We start from the raw sequence: 20,000 nt of genomic DNA, 5'->3' as shown, positions 1-20,000 counted from the left end.
CACAGATACCTTGCCCACTGAGTCCGATGCGTTAATTATCCAATATTCGTTGCGAAGATTCGCAACGAAAAGAAAACTACCGCGATCCTATTGATCCACAACTGGCAGTGTGTCTGTGTGGCTCTCTGTCTCTCTCCTCCCCCCCCCCTTCCCCATACACACACACACACACACACACACACACACACACACACACACACACACACACACACACACACACACACACACACCGCGTCCCGCATTCCAAGCTGGTCTGCAATCACCCGGCACATTCTGTCTTTTAATTCCGAATCTCTGTATTCCTGCTTTGCCATAAAATGCTTTGTGCTGGGAGACGAACTGAATTAACTTCTCAGACGCCATTTTTCATTGTGAATAGCAACACTACGGCGGCTCTGGGTGGTCAAACACCTGTCAAAACGATTTCATGGATGCGGAAAAACGCAGAAAATCGAACCTCGTCCGAAAACTTAAATGACGGACGTAATTGTCGGACTCGGTGTGTCAATGATGATTGACACAAATGAGGTCGTATTTTTATTTTTTTCGTGCGTCAATTTCGGACGAAAAAACGGACTCTATGTGCAAGGACCCTAACTCTGCACTGAACTCTACTGTACTCTGCTACACTGTGTCACACTAACTCTGCACTGAACTCTACTGTACTCTGCTACACACTGTCACACTAACTCTGTACTGAACTCTACTGTACTCTGCTACACTGTGTCACACTAACTCTGTACTGAACTCTACTGTACTCTGCTACACTGTGTCACACTAACTCTGCACTGAACTCTACTGTACTCTGCTACACTGTGTCACACTAAAGCTTAATTTATACTTATTAGAAAGTGTCGCTCAGCACATGGTCGCAGACGAAAAATAAAGTGTCGCTCATGTTGCTGCATTTATGCTTCTCTCCACGGCGCAATGGTCACGTGACACTAGAGACAGAGGGAGGCAGAGAACTAGTGCAGACAGCCAAGAGAGGGAATGCTGTCAGTGAACCCACGTCGCCATATATAACGACACACAACCACACAATCACTTCCTCTCTCTCTGGGAAGTTGGTCACGGTGTTCTTTGTGATTTTCACGAAGTCATACATCAAGGACAGGCTGATAAAAATACCGGGGACACGCTCATTAATTTCATTTCAGCGAAAACTAAAACAAGGAAGTCGCGCGTGCCCGTCTATATAGCCAATCAGACTTGCGCGACATTATGTGACGTAGTCAGCGACACTAGACATTTCACCAGGTAGCAGACACTGCTCGCAGACACTTGAAAGTGTCGATTCAAGTCCTCATTTCTGTCGGCGACCATTTCAAAAGTGTCGGCAGACGAAGCATAAATTGGGCTTAACTCTGCACTGAACTCTACTGTACTCTGCTACACACTGTCACACTAACTCTGTACTGAACTCTACTGTACTCTGCTACACACTGTCACACTAACTCTGTACTGAACTCTACTGTACTCTGCTACACTGTGTCACACTAACTCTGTACTGAACTCTACTGTACTCTGCTACACTGTCACACTAACTCTGTACTGAACTCTACTGTACTCTGCTACACTGTGTCACACTAACTCTGTACTGAACTCTACTGTACTCTGCTACACTGTGTCACACTAACTCTGCACTGAACTCTACTGTACTCTGCTACACACTGTCACACTAACTCTGTACTGAACTCTACTGTACTCTGCTACACACTGTCACACTAACTCTGTACTGAACTCTACTGTACTCTGCTACACTGTGTCACACTAACTCTGTACTGAACTCTACTGTACTCTGCTACACTGTGTCACACTAACTCTGTACTGAACTCTACTGTACTCTGCTACACTGTCACACTAACTCTGTACTGAACTCTACTGTACTCTGCTACACTGTCACACTAACTCTGCACTGAACTCTACTGTACTCTGCTACACTGTGTCACACTAACTCTGTACTGAACTCTACTGTACTCTGCTACACTGTGTCACACTAACTCTGCACTGAACTCTACTGTACTCTGCTACAGTGTGTCACACTAACTCTGTACTGAACTCTACTGTACTCTGCTACACTGTCACACTAACTCTGCACTGAACTCTACTGTACTCTGCTACACTGTGTCACACTAACTCTGCACTGAACTCTACTGTACTCTGCTACACTGTCACACTAACTCTGTACTGAACTCTACTGTACTCTGCTACACTGTGTCACACTAACTCTGTACTGAACTCTACTGTACTCTGCTACACTGTGTCACACTAACTCTGTACTGAACTCTACTGTACTCTGCTACACTGTCACACTAACTCTGTACTGAACTCTACTGTACTCTGCTACACTGTGTCACACTAACTCTGCACTGAACTCTACTGTACTCTGCTACACTGTGTCACACTAACTCTGCACTGAACTCTACTGTACTCTGCTACACTGTGTCACACTAACTCTGTACTGAACTCTACTGTACTCTGCTACACTGTCACACTAACTCTGTACTGAACTCTACTGTACTCTGCTACACTGTCACACTAACTCTGCACTGAACTCTACTGTACTCTGCTACACTGTGTCACACTAACTCTGCACTGAACTCTACTGTACTCTGCTACACTGTCACACTAACTCTGTACTGAACTCTACTGTACTCTGCTACACTGTGTCACACTAACTCTGTACTGAACTCTACTGTACTCTGCTACACTGTGTCACACTAACTCTGTACTGAACTCTACTGTACTCTGCTACACTGTCACACTAACTCTGTACTGAACTCTACTGTACTCTGCTACACTGTCACACTAACTCTGCACTGAACTCTACTGTACTCTGCTACACTGTCACACTAACTCTGTACTGAACTCTACTGTACTCTGCTACACTGTGTCACACTAACTCTGTACTGAACTCTACTGTACTCTGCTACACTGTGTCACACTAACTCTGCACTGAACTCTACTGTACTCTGCTACACTGTGTCACACTAACTCTGCACTGAACTCTACTGTACTCTGCTACACTGTCACACTAACTCTGTACTGAACTCTACTGTACTCTGCTACACTGTCACACTAACTGCACTGAACTCTACTGTACTCTGCTACACTGTGTCACACTAACTCTGTACTGAACTCTACTGTACTCTGCTACACACTGTCACACTAACTCTGCACTGAACTCTACTGTACTCTGCTACACTGTCACACTAACTCTGCACTGAACTCTACTGTACTCTGCTACACTGTGTCACACTAACTCTGTACTGAACTCTACTGTACTCTGCTACACTGTGTCACACTAACTCTGCACTGAACTCTACTGTACTCTGCTACACTGTGTCACACTAACTCTGTACTGAACTCTACTGTACTCTGCTACACTGTGTCACACTAACTCTGTACTGAACTCTACTGTACTCTGCTACACTGTGTCACACTAACTCTGTACTGAACTCTACTGTACTCTGCTACACTGTGTCACACTAACTCTGTACTGAACTCTACTGTACTCTGCTACACTGTCACACTAACTCTGTACTGAACTCTACTGTACTCTGCTACACTGTCACACTAACTCTGCACTGAACTCTACTGTACTCTGCTACAATGTGTCACACTAACTCTGCACTGAGTGTGACACTGAACTCTACTGTACATGAGGTCAGAAAACATGAACTTGCTGAACACACATCATACATGATCTCTAACCATGTTGATATCTCCAACAATATAACCATAAAGACCACACATGCTCAACCAAGCATCATAACTGACAACAGCTTGGTGTGTCCTGGTGGCTCACCTGGTAGGTCTTAGTACTTTCTTGCGCCGACCCGGGTTTGAATCCAACCTGTGGTCCTTTGCCGCATGTAATCCCCCCCCCCCCCCCCCTCTCTCTCTCTCTCTCTCTCTCTCTATCTCTCTCTCTCTCTCTCTCTCTCTCTCCCCACACCTTTCGTGTCTGCCTACTGTCCTATCAAGTAAAGGACAAATCCCCCCAAAAATAATCCGAAAAAAAGAGATATGCTTACACCTCACGTTCAGATTGTCTCCTGCAAAGCTGCCCTCTCCCGAGTTCTCCTCGTCCCTCCTTGTCTTATTAGCAGCACTCTGCGTGAGGTGATCATCTGCTCATCATGCAGTGCTCAAAGCTTCACTTGGTTGCTCTCTGTCCTACAGCATCCATGTGTTCTCTGCTGCTCTCTCCCTGCAAGGTTCCTCCATTCTTCTCCTGCTGCCATTCTCCTCTACCACAAATATGCCTTCCTCTCCGTCACTGTGCTATTCTCTCTCCTGCAAAGCTGTGTTCCCTAGGCCCGCCTGGCTTTCTCTCTCTACACATTCTGCTAGCTTCTCTCCCTCTCTGATTGCCTCTTTGTACGACACTGCTCAGATCCTGCTGTTGGAGGGTGTCAGGCATTTTGATTGGAAACACTTCCTTTGAACAGTGGTGCTGCGCACACGCTACAGTATGTGTTGGATCTTGCTATCAAAATGTAGAGGGGATAAGCTCCCTCACGTCTCAATAATATCCACGGCTCCCCATTTCACTTTCATTTGATTCACATCACATCTCTCTCTCTCTCTCTCTCTCTCTCTCTCTTTTCATCTCTTTGTCTGCCTCGCTCGCCCTGCGTTCCTGGCCTGCTCCTCTCTCTCTCTCCACAGTCTGGAGAGTGAAGTCTGAGCTAGCCGAGACGCCTGGCCCAAGGCCTCATTGCTTTATTTGCATTTCACCATGCTCCCCACGTGCCAGGGAAACGCCACCTGGTGGTGATAACGTGCTACTGCAGCCGCCTCTTCACTATCTCTCTTGTGTTTGTATCTTGTGAGAGGCGCTTAGGTAGCAGCCAGAGTAATAGTACCCCCCCCCCTCCCCCCTGTCCCTCCTTCCTCCTCTCCCCCCTCCCTCTCCCCCCTCTCCTTCCCTTTCCGGCCTTTGTGCAGCTGTATTTATTTGGGCTGTGCTGGGACGCGGCTCCTTAGCGCGCCTGGGCCCCCGCCCGCCCCGGCTGACTCCTTTAAGCTGAGTAGAGATGGAGGTTGACAGGGTAATAATGCCGGTGTCAACACCACTTACAGGACAGTTATATCAGTATCAACTCGGCAGGGGGACGTTCACACTCTGTTAGGCTGGGTCATGAACCGTGCTGGGGGCCCCCAGCCTCAGACACACACACACACACACACACACACACACACACACACACACACACACACACACACACACACACGTCAAGTACACACACACACACACACACACTCACACCGGCTGAGCACATTCATTCAGTATAGACACACTTTTCCATAACACACTCATTTTGATACATTTGATACATTTAGAATAGGTGTGACTTTTTAATCTCATTCATCACGCTTATTTCAAGAGTCAGATTTAATCAACAGATTCAAATTTAATCAACGTCAGCTAAGTCAGTGACACTCAGTGACACTATCAAAGCTCTCTCTCTCTCCCTCTCTCTGTGTGTGTTAAGACACATGTCATCCACAAGAGTGCATTCCTATAAGTGTGTGTTTGCGTGTGTGTTTGTCATTGTGTGTGTGTCTGTGTTAAGTAGGGTTCTCTCTCCTTGAGCCCTAGGGGTCCTACGGGACTATGAGCGGCTGTCCAAAAACAAGCCTGTCAGCGTCACTCTGAGGCGCAGAATCCCATTTTACACTGAGCTATCCATATTAATTATGAATCAGTGTACTGTTGGAGGCTTCTGTGACCGCTATGCATAGCAATGATCACAGCAACCAAACGGGATCAGATCAGGGGTTTCGCCCCCTCAAAAACTATGACCCTCCCAGCTGGCTACCTAAAGGGAAACGCAATGCATCCAATATAGTGGTGTTTTTTGCTAGCACGGGGTCCCTGAATGAATTCCAGGTCTGCCTTTTACTTTGCTAAGTGTTTCTGAATATGCTCAAGTTCAGTGCTTGAGAATAAAGTCACAGCCTTCATACATAAAATAACAGAAACGACGTTCCTCCAAAGAAATCCTGAAGACGGACTGCCAATTCACAATAGGAGGGTCACAGGGGCACGTCGTATGTCATCCACCAAAAGCTTTGCATCAATTTACTGGAGATCTTTATCAAAATATTCTCAGACTAGGATCAAGGTTCAAGTTTATATGGAAAGTTAAAAGCAGGATGTTTTAAATCATGGAAATGTTACCTCAAGTGACAGTCTGGCCTTCGCGTCTCAACAATGTTGATTTCACACACATGAGCACATTAGCAGTAATTCCAAGGACACGCCATCATCCATTCATACACAGACATGACAGACATGTTTGCTTCAGGCCAGAGCTCTCATTGGCCCTCAGAGAAAGCTATTGGCTTAACCCATTGATACCTGATGCAGCATTTGTGTGTGTATCCCTTTAAGACCGCGAACCGCGTGACGCGGTTCGCGTCTTAGTCTTAAGGTCTTAAAGGGATACACACACAAATGAGGGATATACACGCAAATGCTGCATCAGGTATCAATGGGTGAATAAGGGATGCAAAATGATGAGAGAACTGAGAAGGTAACCACGATATGAAGGATAACCTGATAGTGCTGCTTCTATCCTGTCACTTTTAACAGATCCAGATTCACCAAGTTAGCCTGTTTACCAACTTCACCTTATACACTATAGAAGGAATTTAACATGGTCTAGTTGGAGCCCTGAACCACAGTATACCTGTGGTTTGCTCTGGGAATCCACATTTTCCAAAGAATGTGCCCTGAACTCATTTTTATAGCCCATTGGGTCGGCTAATTTAATATAATCCGCCCTGTTTTGGGGATTCTACCTCTGGGCCTGCAGCCTAATAATGGGCCTAGCTGACTTTGCAGCAGCTTGGGAATGCCCTGGCCACTGAGCAGAGCCAATATGTGGGGATAGACATTTCTCCAGAACAATTTGGGTGTGGATCCATTGTTCTGAGACCCGCACAACCCACCGCTGGGTCACGATTCAGCCAGCCAGATACCCCCACTCCACTCCACTCCACTCAGCACTCCACCCCTTCGCCATCACCCACTCCACGTATTCCCTGCCACTTCATGTAGACTCCCTCGACCCGCCCTCCAATTCCCTCTCCCACTTTCTCTTCCTCCTTTTCCTTTTTTTCTGCTCCCAGCCTTGTAATCCCCCTCTCCCCCTCCTCCCTCTGCTCCTCCCTCTGCTCCTCCTGCCTCCTCACTTCTCCTCCCCTGGTTCCCTCTCTCCCTCCCCTGGTCGCTCAGCATCCCTCTCTCCTGGGTCTTCTTGCCGTGGTGTGGTGCTGTTGGCAGAGCGTGGGCGCAGGCGGCACACAGACGGGAGCACAGATGGGCAGCAAGCTGCGCAGGGCGGCCATGCACACCTGCTCCACACACAGACACACACACACACACACACACACACACACACACACACACACACACACACACACACACACACACACACACACACACACACACACAGAGAGAGGGAGAGGGAGAGAGAGAGAGAGACCCACTCTGCCACCTCACCACATGGCCTGGCTGCCTGGCACAGTGACACACGGACACAAACACACATAGATATACAGTATATACATACATATATTCATGCAGGCATACATACATACATACATACATACTAGGGGTGTCAAAATGAATCGATGCATCGAGATGCGGACGTGTGAATCGAATCAAATCGAATCGTTGACAGATTAATTGTTGAATCGTTTATGTTTAAATTTCTGTTGACATTCAGATTGTAATGCACTTTCTAAGTAAAAAAGGGACTTCATATTTATCTGACTGCTTGTATTAATTGATGAAAAGTAGCCATGAGCAGTAAAAATATGGAAAATTGAGGATTTGATACTTGGAGCTGCCATACTTTGAGCTGTATCGAGATGCATCGTGGAATCGAATCAAGCAGATGCATACATAAGTACATAGTTTTATACATTCATATACACATGTAAATCAGTGTACCGGTATACTGTATGCTATACACACTTATATAAAATCCCTCATTTGACCGCAGAATAACATCCTTGGCTTGAACTTCTCACTTATCCACATTTCTACTCTCTTTTGGCTCTGTAGATTTGTAGTTTTTAAAGTGGACTTGTAAACAGAGCTTGTGTACATTTTAAAAGGTCAATTTATACCACCGGCAGCACACCACATGGGGATCTTTTAGGACTTCTTGCACTGAGGCAGAAATATTCCGTTATATGATGCAGACTTAATTAAGTAATAATAATAATACAAAAAATAGACAGTAAAATAAAACTGGGAAAAAAAGGGAAAATAATAAAATAATGTCCAATAAAAGAGCTGAGTGAACATCTGTGTGGGATAGCCGGGGGGATTAGGCGGGTTTGGAACATTTTAAGCGCATTAAGGATTAAAAAAAGGTCAGAATGTTTAGCAACATACCGATAAACCTCTTAAGCGAAACCCAATTGGGAGGCTGTACTGCGTTATCCTGTGTTTTGGGGAGGAGAGGAGGAGGAGGAGGAGGAGGAGGGGGGGGGAGGAGTTGACATTTGTTCTAGCAAGGAGGGGAATCTCTGAACCAATGAAGCAACAGTCCATGCGCCGCACATATCACACACACACACACACACACACACACTCATGCATGCACACATAACGCACACACGCTGGTTTGATGTACAGATGGCTTTATATTAGCTCACTTGGAGGTTTGTATGTTGATGTCAGGAATGTGCATGCCTTTACACTGCTGCACACACACACACAGTCACACACACGCGCGCACACACCATTGTCGATGGCACACACACACACACACACACACACACACTCAGCAATGTGTCCACATCTTTCAAGCAGTCGTGTGCCACTTGTCACTTTTACCATTCTGACCTTGCCTTTTAGCTACTTTTGTATCGCATGTTTTACATTTCCACACTTGTGTGTCTCAGTCGTCTTTTTCACCGTTGTCCGTTTGGCCGCACGCTGTCTGCAAATGGTTCATGCGGGAGTGTTTTCAGCACAGCTTCAGTTAGTCCCCTGCTTTGCTCTGCTCTGCTGGCCTGGCCTGGCCATGCAGAGTGACAGACTGGCAGCTCTGTCTGATCCCTGACAACCACAAACCAGTCAGTCAGCAGCACAGGCCAGCAGGCCACCAAGCCCAGGCTTAACCCACAGCCAGCAGATGGATGGGTGTATGGATGGGTGGGTGGGTGAATGCTTTGACGGGCAAGGTAACAGGCAGACTTATCTTTCCTAACCTGACAGATCGCAATGGAAGCGGTCATCACGGGAAGGGGGGGGGGGGTAGGGAGTTGAGTAGTGAGGAAGAGAATGAATGGAACAGAGGGGTGTGTCACTCAGGACAGAGCTTGTGGTTGGGAAGAGGATAGATAAATGGTGTGTAAGTTGAATACAGGTATGGACGGCTTAGAGGAGACCAGATGAGAACATCACTTAAGGAAAAAAAAATGAATGATGGCGATGAAGAGGATGAAGTATAAAAGCCACAGAAATAAGTGGAGGATGTCCGAGAGAGAGAGAGAGAGGGGGGGTGCGTTTAGCCACACAGTGATGAATGGAGGGGTTTAGAGAGAGGGAGAGACAGAGAGACACCACAGTACTGTCAGGGCCGTGACGTGATGACTGGAGCTGTGTTGATTGTGGTGGTGGTGGTGGTTGAGGGATTTGCCCGGGAGCCTGTGGAGGGTGTATGGTGGGACGTTGGCGCTGCTTTTCGTGGGGGACTGTGCACCACCTTGTTCCTTGGGGACATTGCTGTTTCATGTGTGTAAGCAGGGATCTAGGCTCTCTACAGCATCTGGATGGTTGCACGGTGTCAGGGGACTTTATGGGACCTCTGTGGGAATTTGGCTTCTTCTACAGTAGGTTAGCATTCAGAGATGCTGATGTTTCTCCATGTGCTTAACTGCGTATGTGCGTGTTTGTTTTATAGCATACGTCACGCCGGTATGTGTTGTTGCGTGTCTGGTTTCTTTATAGAGTTCACGAGGTTTAGGAGAGGTGCTGCGGGGTAAACTGAAGGCTTTGGGGCACAGGGGGAAGGGAGGCTGCTGCAGGGAGGGCACAGGGGGGCTGTGGTGGGAAGATAAGGGGCTGGATGGATGCGTGGTTGGGAGGCCGGGGGGGGGGTTGGAGGACAGGGTTTGTGACTGCTGTTATACTGCCTGCAGCTGGCAGAGTGGTGATAACCAGCAACCAGACCCCCTCTGTCTTCTTACCTCCCTCTCTCCCCCTCCACTCACTCACCTCAGCTTACCCGGCGCTGTGAACCTCAACAGTGGCACTGATTCAGAACGAGTGGGGTAGCGCTCCATTGTTAGCACGGTGTTAGCCGGCTAATGCTGGAAGAGCCTGAGCTAAAAAAATTAAAAAATACCTAGCTTAGCATAGCGCAACCTGGATTCACCACCTCTAGCGGAGTTTTCACAAATCATTAACCTAGCTTGAACTTTCGAAGCATAAAAAGGGGTACTATTATTATTATTTTATTATTATTAATTTTATTATTATTATTATTATTATCATTATCATTATTATTTAGAACATGTAAACTAGCCTTCAGTCTTGTCTCCTCTGAAAGCCGTTGTCGCCTGGCTATCAGCGGCCCTGCGGTGTGGTAGACATATGTGCCTGCCAGCCTCTTATCTGCCATGAGCCTGAGTTTTCACACCTCTACCACAGTCACAGCAGTCACAGTGCACGTTGGGGTCATGACAGCACAGTCACAGCAGTCACAGTGCATGTTGGGGTCATGACAGGACAGTCACAGTGCACGTTGGGGTCATGACAGGACAGTCACAGCAGTCACAGTGCACGTTGGGGTCATGACAGGACAAGTCACAGGGCGACACAGTAAGCACAGTGTTTCTCCGCTTATGTTTTTTTCTAAAATGCAAATATGTCCACATAGAAAAATAACTGCTCTGTCATTTTCATATTCAGCATTTCAGATGATAATTGATTCTGAACTCTGTGATGCTACAACAGTGTGTAGGCTAATGTGATGCTACAGCAGTGTGTAGGCTAATGTGATGCTACAGCAGTGTGTGTAGGCTAATGTGATGCTACAGCAGTGTGTAGGCTAATGTGATGCTACAGCAGTGTGTGTAGGCTAATGTGATGCTACAGCAGTGTGTAGGCTAATGTGATGCTACAGCAGTGTGTAGGCTAATGTGATGCTACAGCAGTGTGTAGGCTAATGTGATGCTACAGCAGTGTGTAGGCTAATGTGATGCTACAGCAGTGTGTAGGCTAATGTGATGCTACAGCAGTGTGTAGGCTAATGTAAACAATTGTCTCAGATACCTGAGACACCTCAGGAATGTTCCATAATGTCACCGAGTGGAACATTTGTCAGTCACACACCAGTCAGGGATGATAAGCAAGGCCTATACTTGTTCGTCTTGTTTTAGACTTAGTTTATATCCATTTCAAGATCTAGGTTTCATTTAGGCCCTGTTCCCTCATCTATTGCAAAATCTCCCACGGGTACCAGGCAGGAACAGACCCAGGAGCTGTCTGTATGCTTCCTAAGCAGCAACACTGCACCAACAGGGATATCCAGTTTGGCAGAGTAGACGGCAGGGCCTTCCAGGGTGGCTATATTGCTCATATTAGATTTTTTTTTTTTTTTTACTTCTCTCTAAGACCCGGAGCTATCTGGAACTCGGTGCAGTTTAGTAGCAGAGCATAGATAGACGCCATAACGTCAACATCAGACTACGTGCGACTGAACGTCTAGGGTGGCAGACTGTCTACCCTACCAGTGTATGTATGGTGTGAGAAATGTGCTTCTTATAGAGCCCCGTGGTGAAATACTACACAACGGCAGCAAGTCCAGTGAAGTCAACTTGTTTTCCCTACAGCTTTCATTGGCCATCATATGTGTTTACTCTCAGTGTGTGTGTGTGTGTGTGTGTGTGTACCTCAGTGTTTATCTACGTACGAGTGTGTGCGTTCTCAGTGTGTGTGTGTACCTCAGTGTTTATTTACGTACGAGTGTGTGCATTCTCAGTGTGTGTGTGTGTACCTCAGTGTTTATCTACGTACAAGTGTGTGCGTTCTCAGTGTGTGTGTGTGTACCTCAGTGTTTATCTACGTACGAGTGTGTGCGTATCTGAATGTGTCTGGGCGCGTGCGCGGCGGCGGCGGCACAGGCCCGCATGTTTGGAGTGAGTGCCGTCAGCTAGCTGGAATGTGGCGCTACCGCCAATGCTAAGATGGCTGCCAAGCTCTAAGATGGCTGCCAGGATTACACCCAGCGCCAGTGAGAGACAGACAGAGAAGGGGCGAGAGATTCTCCATGAGAAGAAGAAGAGAGGGGGGGGGGGGGGGAGAAAAGAAGCTCTCTTTCATTTCTGTGCTCTTTTCTTTTCTTTTCTTCTTCTTTCATTCTGGTTCCTCCGGTCTGTGTCGCACGTCTCTCTGTGGCTCAGCGCTGCCTCGTCAGAGACAGCTCTGTTATTGTTTCTGCTCCGTAATCTGTGGCTTAGCGTGGCTGCAAGGCAAGCGCTGCTGGCAGGGAGTGTGTGTGCTCTGTTATCACCTACAGCCTGCAGATAAACACCTCCCTTACTGTACTGGAGCTTGCTAGCTAGCTAGCTAGCTAGCAAGCAAGCTACAGCCTCGCTAGGCCTGAACGGACGGCCAGCAACAGTAGCAGCCCCCTCCCTCTGCACCCCAGTGCGAGAGGCAGACGGCTCAGTCACATCCAGCAGCTCAGACACCACGTGCTGCTCACACAGATCCCGGAGCCAGGTTATGTTACATCAGTGACGCACACATTCATACTTTCATACATTCATACATACACCCTGCGTTTCCAAATGACACACATTTCATAGACATATTGCTGGCCTTTTTTTTCACAACTTGGACAAGCAGGCAGGCTCTCATGCCAGGAAACCTCCTGCAACCTGCTACTTCTTCAGCCCTTCTCGTTGTGGCCTGTTGTTGCCAAGACCGGCGTGTGTGTGTGTGTGTGTGTTTGTCTGCTCACGTGAGCGCAGCCCACAGCTTTCGTAGACCGGTCATAACAGGTGTGTGGGCATATGTGTGTGTGTGTGTGTATGTGTGTGTGTGCGTTTGTGTTGCTCTGCTGTCTGTCAGTCGATCCCAAAGGTAACAGGTTTACCTCACCTTTAACACACACTGCCTCCAGTCCCTCAGGGCAGCCTGCCTGGCACGGTCAGCCGTTTCACAGTGTGTGTGTGTGTGTCTTCACAGAAGCATTGCAGCATTTATGACAATATGAAAGAAAAATTGAGTGTGAGAGTGTGTGTGTGTGTGTGTGTGTGTGTGTGTGTGTGTGTGTGTGTGTGTGTGTGTGTGTGTGTGTGTGTGCGTGCGTGCGTGCGTGCGTGCGTGTGTGTGTGCAAGGTGCTCTGTTTACGGAGACTAAATCCCGAGCAGCAAGAAGGTATTAAATAGGATTAAGACGAGGGATATGATTGCGTGGTGAGATACTAAATGCCATAGCAGCACACTGTAAATCATTGCACCTTAAGTCAGGAGGGACAGTGGGAGAGGGGAGAGAACATTCTTAAATATGAGACACTCGCACAAAAATGTGTGTATGCGCACACACCGTTCACATCCCAGCATTCCCTCTGACATCTCAAGTATGGGTCTTGGCAGTATGGATGCATACCTCTGATTCAGAAAGAGAGACTGTATACGTCCCAACTGGGTTTTCCATGTGTTGTTTTCCAGCTCCTAACGTTCCTTCTCCACCCTCCCTGTCTCTGTTTCTCTGCAGAATCCGGACAATCAGACAGCTCCAGCCAACAGGGGGACACAGACATCAAACCACCGCCCAATGGTACACTACACACGCACGCATGCACACACACACATACACACACACACACACACACACACACACACACACACACACACACACACACACACACACACAGAGAGACACACGGGCGCACACACACACACACACACACACACAGAGACACACACGGGCGCACGCACACACACACACACACACACACACACACACACACACAATAATATCCATGTCCAAACACCTTCAAATCAGCATACTAGAATTGATTCCATCATGCTTATCATTCTTAACATATTCTAATTATGGATCCAATTAGTAAACACACACACAGACGTTGATCCACAAACATAGTTGCAGATGGTCCCTCTCTCAAAGGGATCGTGATTTTCAACGGTTTGTCCAGGTTAGTCTCCCCCCCAAAATCTCATGAATTTGATTTCCCCCCCCCCCCCCCCCCACACACACACACCCCTTTTATTTCTAGTGTTTGTGTGTGTGCATGTAAGTCCTGATGACATCCTTTTTGCACAGGGCACCTGAGTTTCCAGGACTGCTTTGTCACCTCAGGGGTGTGGAACGTGGCAGAGCTGGTCAGAGTGTCACAGAGTAAGTAGCCACGCCCCGCCGCTATATATAAGGACACATAGGTTCAGAAGGAAATGGTTTGTGATGGCCTGCTTCTTCCTGGTACACAGTAAAGTCACCACTAAAGATGAAAGATTTTCTGTTTTCCAGAAAGTGAAAGTAAAAAGATCCCCGTCCCCTATAAAAAAAAGTGGGGAAAGTGTGGTATGACTCTGGAGGATATTTCCCCATCACTCACAATTTTAAAGTGGAGAAAAGTCTCATAAATACACATTTTATCCCAAATCATAATTGCTTATGCACCCTTCCCCCACCTCTCTCTCTCTCTCTGTCTCTCTGTCTGTCCATCCTGTCTCTCTCTCTCTGTCTGTCTGTCTCTGTCTCTCTCTCTCTCTCCCTCTCTCTCTCTCAGCTCCGGTAGCCACAGCGTCAGGTCCTAACTTCTCATTGGCTGACCTGGACAGCAGTCCCGGCTACTACAACATCAACCAGGTGGCCCTGGGGCGACGCTCCCTCGCCTCCCCTCCTTCCACCAGGTACGGAGACCCAACTATAGCTCCATATAGACACGAGTAGTGTAGTCTAGTGGGTATAAGGTGGATGAGGTACCACCACATCTGGCTCTGGGAACACCAGCAACCGTTATGGAAATACCCCAACCTGCATCTAGCCAGCAGTAGTGCTGCATTTCTCCAAACATTTCCTCTTGTGGGTGAACCACAGTGCTGCAGCGGCAGTGCTGCATTGGCATGCGATTCACCATCATGGCCACCAGGGCTGACAGGAGGTAGGTGTGAAATCACAGTGATATCTGCCAATGATGTTCGGCTTCTTATAGAGAGGCAAAGTGACCACATGCAGACCGCCTGCACTGAAGCAGTGACTTCCTGCTTCAGCACTGTACCAGAGATTTTCATCCGCCATTTATTTCCCCATATACTGTACATTTCATAAAATGCTTATAAAAGTAGTTTTACTTGTTCAAACCAAACGGTTCAGATATATTTAGAAACAGGAGAGACCACATAACATTTCATTTGGACCAAAACGTAAAACAATTGCGGATTTAAAGAATTCTTTTTTATGTTTTTTTTAGTTTTGGTCCCAGTGAAATGTTCTATGGTCTCTTCCCGATTCTAAATATAGCTGAACCGTTTGGTTTGACCAAGTAAAACTATTTTTATACACATTTTACGAAATGTCTATGGGAAAATAAATTGCGGAAGAAAATCTCTGGTACAGTGCTGAAGCAGGAAGTAGGCGGTCACTTTGCCTCTCTATCAGAGAGACAACTTTACTGGCAAGTAAAGTACTGTATGCCATTTCATTGATATGCCTTATTATGAATGGCATCTTGTAGGCCACTACAATCCATTCCCACTGTTGGAATCTGTTCCTTGACCTCTTTGTGTGTGTCTCTGTCAGTCACTCTCTTCTTTATAAATGTGTGATGGCTTTCTGCTTTCCCCCTATCCTCCTCTTTTTGTCCTCTTTCTCTTTCTCCTCGTCTTTTCTCTGTCCTCTGCTATCACTCTAGGTCTGAGGTGGAGTTGTACGCAAACCTTCCACGGAGGTAGTTGCACACACGTATACAGACACATGCTGTAAAAGACACACCCACCCACCCACACACAGACACTCACACAGAGCATTCTTTCACCGTTTGCCCATCTCGCCTTTCTAACTATGTTTCTATTTCCTCTTCTCTCGTTCTGTTTTCACTCTTAGTCTTGACCTTTCTCATGCTTTATGTCTGCGCTGCTCCAACACTTCTGTGATTCACGGATAACAAGCTCGTGCAGTAGTTTGTTTTGTTTTGTTTTGTTTTTAAACTTTATTTATACAGGGTGAGTCTAGTGCAGTAGTTTGTTTTGTTTTGAACCTTTATTTATACAGGGTGAGTCTAGTGCAGTAGTTTTTGTTTTTAAACTTTATGTATCCAGTAGGGTGAGTCTAGTGCAGTAGTTTGTTTTGTTTGGACCTTTATACAGGGTGAGTCTAGTGCAGTAGTTTGTTTTGTTTTGAACCTTTATTTATACAGGGTGAGTCTAGTGCAGTAGTTTGTTTTGTTTTGAAACTTTATTTATACAGGGTGAGTCTAGTGCAGTAGTTTGTTTTGTTTTGAACCTTTATTTATACAGGGTGAGTCTAGTGCAGTAGTTTGTTTTGAACCTTTATTTATACAGGGTGAGTCTAGTGCAGTAGTTTTTGTTTTGTTTATTTATACAGGGTGAGTCTAGTGCAGTAGTTTGTTTTGTTTTGAACCTTTATTTATACAGGGTGAGTCTAGTGCAGTAGTTTGTTTTGTTTTGAACCTTTATTTATACAGGGTGAGTCTAGTGCAGTAGCTTTTGTTTTGAACCTTTATTTATACAGGGTGAGTCTAGTGCAGTAGTTTGTTTTGTTTTGAAACTTTATTTATACAGGGTGAGTCTAGTGCAGTACCGTAGTTTGTTTTGTTTTGAACCTTTATTTATACAGGGTGAGTCTAGTGCAGTAGTTTGTTTTGTTTTGAACCTTTATTTATACAGGGTGAGTCTAGTGCAGTAGTTTGTTTTGTTTTGAACCTTTATTTATACAGGGTGAGTCTAGTGCAGTAGCTTTTGTTTTGAACCTTTATTTATACAGGGTGAGTCTAGTGCAGTAGTTTTTGTTTTTAAACTTTATTTATACAGGGTGAGTCTAGTGCAGTAGTTTTTGTTTTTAAACTTTATTTATACAGGGTGAGTCTAGTGCAGTAGTTTTTGTTTTTAAACTTTATTTATACAGGGTGAGTCTAGTGCAGTAGCAATGCTGCTTCCAGTAAAACTGTAACATCCATAAAAGTGGAAGCCTCAGTAAAAGATTTTATGGCCTATATAAAAGATAAGATTACATCTTGATTCTCAGTTCTCAGATTGTTCAGTTCCACCAAGGCACTTTATCCTTGATGCACACATTCCTCTGCCATGCTTTATTAAAATAAACATGCCTTCCCCCCCCCCCCTCTCCATGTCCTCAGCTCCACCAAGAGGAAGTCGTTAGACGACAGCGAGCTGGAGAGCCCCACGGACGACGTTTTCTACCCCGGACGCTCGCCCGCGGCCAGCTCCTCCCAGTCCAGTGGCTGGCCCAACGACATGGATGCAGGTACCACCCTCCCTCCCATGTCCCACCCCACACCTCTCACCCACCAAGCAGGTATCACCGTCCCCTTACAGTACATACACCCTCTGTGACCCCCCCCCCACCCCGACCTCCTTTACCAGATTACAACCTCACCTGCCTCGTCTCTATGCCCTACCTCAGTCGCTCCTCCTCTCTGGTGATAGGAACAGGCCCAAACACCATCCCAGACCCCTCCCAAACCCACACATGCACCCCTCTAACCACCACCCATAAAGCTCTCTGCTTCAGTCTGACCGACCTTAACGCTATACGCCTTAGGAAAACACTTCCTGTAGGATCCCAGCGACTGACTGTACCAAGACCCGGGCCTAAAGGAAATAATATTTGAATGAACTGGTTGCTTTTTTCAAATGCAAAAAAAACACAAGAGTGCTTGATTGGACGGGACAGCCAGAAGTGACCACCGTACCACCGGTCGATGTTGCCATAGTGTCTGGCAAGATCAACCAAAGAGCACTTCAAGTAGTTTAATGTAATACCACATAATGTAACCATACTATAAACCATATTGATTTGTTTTCAAATGTTTAAAACCATATGTTTCCCCCACTTATATCTTAGAGACCATACTATTGACCCTAACCCGTGACCAATTAAATAATATGACCCTGCCAAGGGTTGGTTCTTCAAGACACAGGCATCTGTTGAACGTGGCCCTGCTGAGACCAGCACTTGTGTTTTTTTTTTATGACACAGACTTCCAAGCGCATACAGGATTACAGGTAGCTGCCAAAATAAAGGAAACCTAGAAAATTAATGAGGGATTCATAGTTTATGGAAAGCTATTCTGTCAGCTCAGTTGTGGTACGCCTTAACGTTCCCAGGCCAGCTTTAGGTCCACTCAAATCCTCGGAGGAAAAGATGGTCGCCAACAAACACAATCCTTCGGAGCCCCCACCTTCATCCTGTGGTGAAGCATTTTTACACTGATTGGAATGATCTCCTCCTGCACTGTAGAGTAAAGGGATTTAAAAGCATCAACGTGGTGTAAATGATATACCGTGGCCTCCTCACTGAGCTGAACTGACTTTAGAGCGGTGACTGAGAGTTTTCCCAGCACCGTCACCACAACTCCAACATTATGGAATTGATCATGGTTACAGTAAATGGTGCTAAATGACACCCACCAAATAGTCCGAGACACTTTGAATATGAATGCTAAAGTGGAACGAGAGCTTGTGGTAAGCCTGCATTAAGGTTTAATTTGGGTGCGTCCATTGTTTTGGCAGTTACCTATCCTGTTGAGTATTTTACCTCATCCGACATCTTTTTTTGCTCAACTACATACCACCTCTTTCTTACCGCAAAACAAAACACCCTCCACCCAAAGCCCTCTCCTGTCCACGAGAGTCCTTACTCCCAAATCCCAACACTTCATCGCTATCAAACATACAGTATACTTGATGATGTGCCAATTACCAGTCATCCACTACCCCATCATACACAAATGCTCTCTCTCTAACACTCTCCCTTTGCCTCTCTCTCTCCCTCTCTTTCTCTCTCTCCCTCTCTCTCTCTCTCTCCCTCTCTCTCTCTCTCCCTCTCTTTCTCTCTCTCTCCCTCTCCCTCTCTCTGTCTCATTGTTAACAATACCCTTCTCCACTTTCAGTGCAGCACCACTTGGCGAGTGTGCAGGAGAGGAAGATAAAACATGAAAACGATGGCGTGCAGTTTCCTTACCATGGTTAGAACAATATTGATTACACTCATATATATATATATTTACTTTTTGCCAGCCTATATGTAGGCCAGCCATTCCTCTCTGTGTGTTGTATGACTGTCTACAGTGGGGAAAGCATGCTCCTAAGCTGGGCTCTAATTATAATCACATGTATATTAACTTTTATAATGTCTAGTTATTGCTATTATCAGACTGATGCCATTGCTGCTAATCAAGATTACATTGCTATCTCCTTATATGATGTTACATTTCTGGTGAGGTGCAGTGATAGGATCTTATATGACGTTACATTTCTGGTGAGGTGCAGTGATAGGATCTTATATGACGTTACATTTCTGGTGAGGTGCAGTGATAGGATCTTATATGACGTTACATTTCTGGTGAGGTGCAGTGATAGGATCTTATATGACGTTACATTTCTGGTGAGGTGCAGTGATAGGATCTTATATGACGTTACATTTCTGGTGAGGTGCAGTGATAGGATCTTATATGACGTTACATTTCTGGTGAGGTGCAGTGATAGGATCTTATATGACGTTACATCTCTGGTGAGGTGCAGTGATAGGATCTTATATGACGTTACATTTCTGGTGAGGTGCAGTGATAGGATCTTATATGACGTTACATCTCTGGTGAGGTGCAGTGATAGGATCTTATATGACGTTACATTTCTGGTGAGGTGCAGTGATAGGATCTTATATGACGTTACATTTCTGGTGAGGTGCAGTGATAGGATCTTATATGACATTACATTTCTGGTGAGG

At 46.1% G+C, this 20,000-nt stretch overlaps 1 protein-coding gene across 7 annotated transcripts in view; it reads left to right on the top strand.

Annotated features, from left to right (window-relative positions):
* The window catches only part of LOC310794159 (nuclear factor 1 X-type-like), a gene marked incomplete at its 5' end in the record, with an annotated part of 160,529 nt that overhangs the window by 117,351 nt on the left and 23,178 nt on the right, over window positions 1-20,000 (top strand). For 5 of the 7 annotated variants that reach the window (XM_083656071.1, XM_083656072.1, XM_083656075.1 and 2 more), the window contains 6 exons: window positions 13,764-13,826; window positions 14,334-14,408; window positions 14,800-14,923; window positions 15,925-15,960; window positions 17,389-17,516; window positions 19,165-19,239. In XM_083656071.1, coding sequence (XP_083512197.1) covers window positions 13,764-13,826; window positions 14,334-14,408; window positions 14,800-14,923; window positions 15,925-15,960; window positions 17,389-17,516; window positions 19,165-19,239 — 501 coding nt within the window. The remainder of the gene's footprint in view (window positions 1-13,763; window positions 13,827-14,333; window positions 14,409-14,799; window positions 14,924-15,924; window positions 15,961-17,388; window positions 17,517-19,164; window positions 19,240-20,000) is intronic. The other 2 variants (XM_083656076.1, XM_083656073.1) reach the window with 1 other exon arrangement.

The sequence above is a fragment of the Poromitra crassiceps genome (genome assembly GCF_964638095.1).
Source record: "Poromitra crassiceps genome assembly, chromosome: 19".
NCBI lineage: Eukaryota > Metazoa > Chordata > Actinopteri > Beryciformes > Melamphaidae > Poromitra > Poromitra crassiceps.
This window is presented reverse-complemented; position numbering and strand designations above follow the sequence as displayed.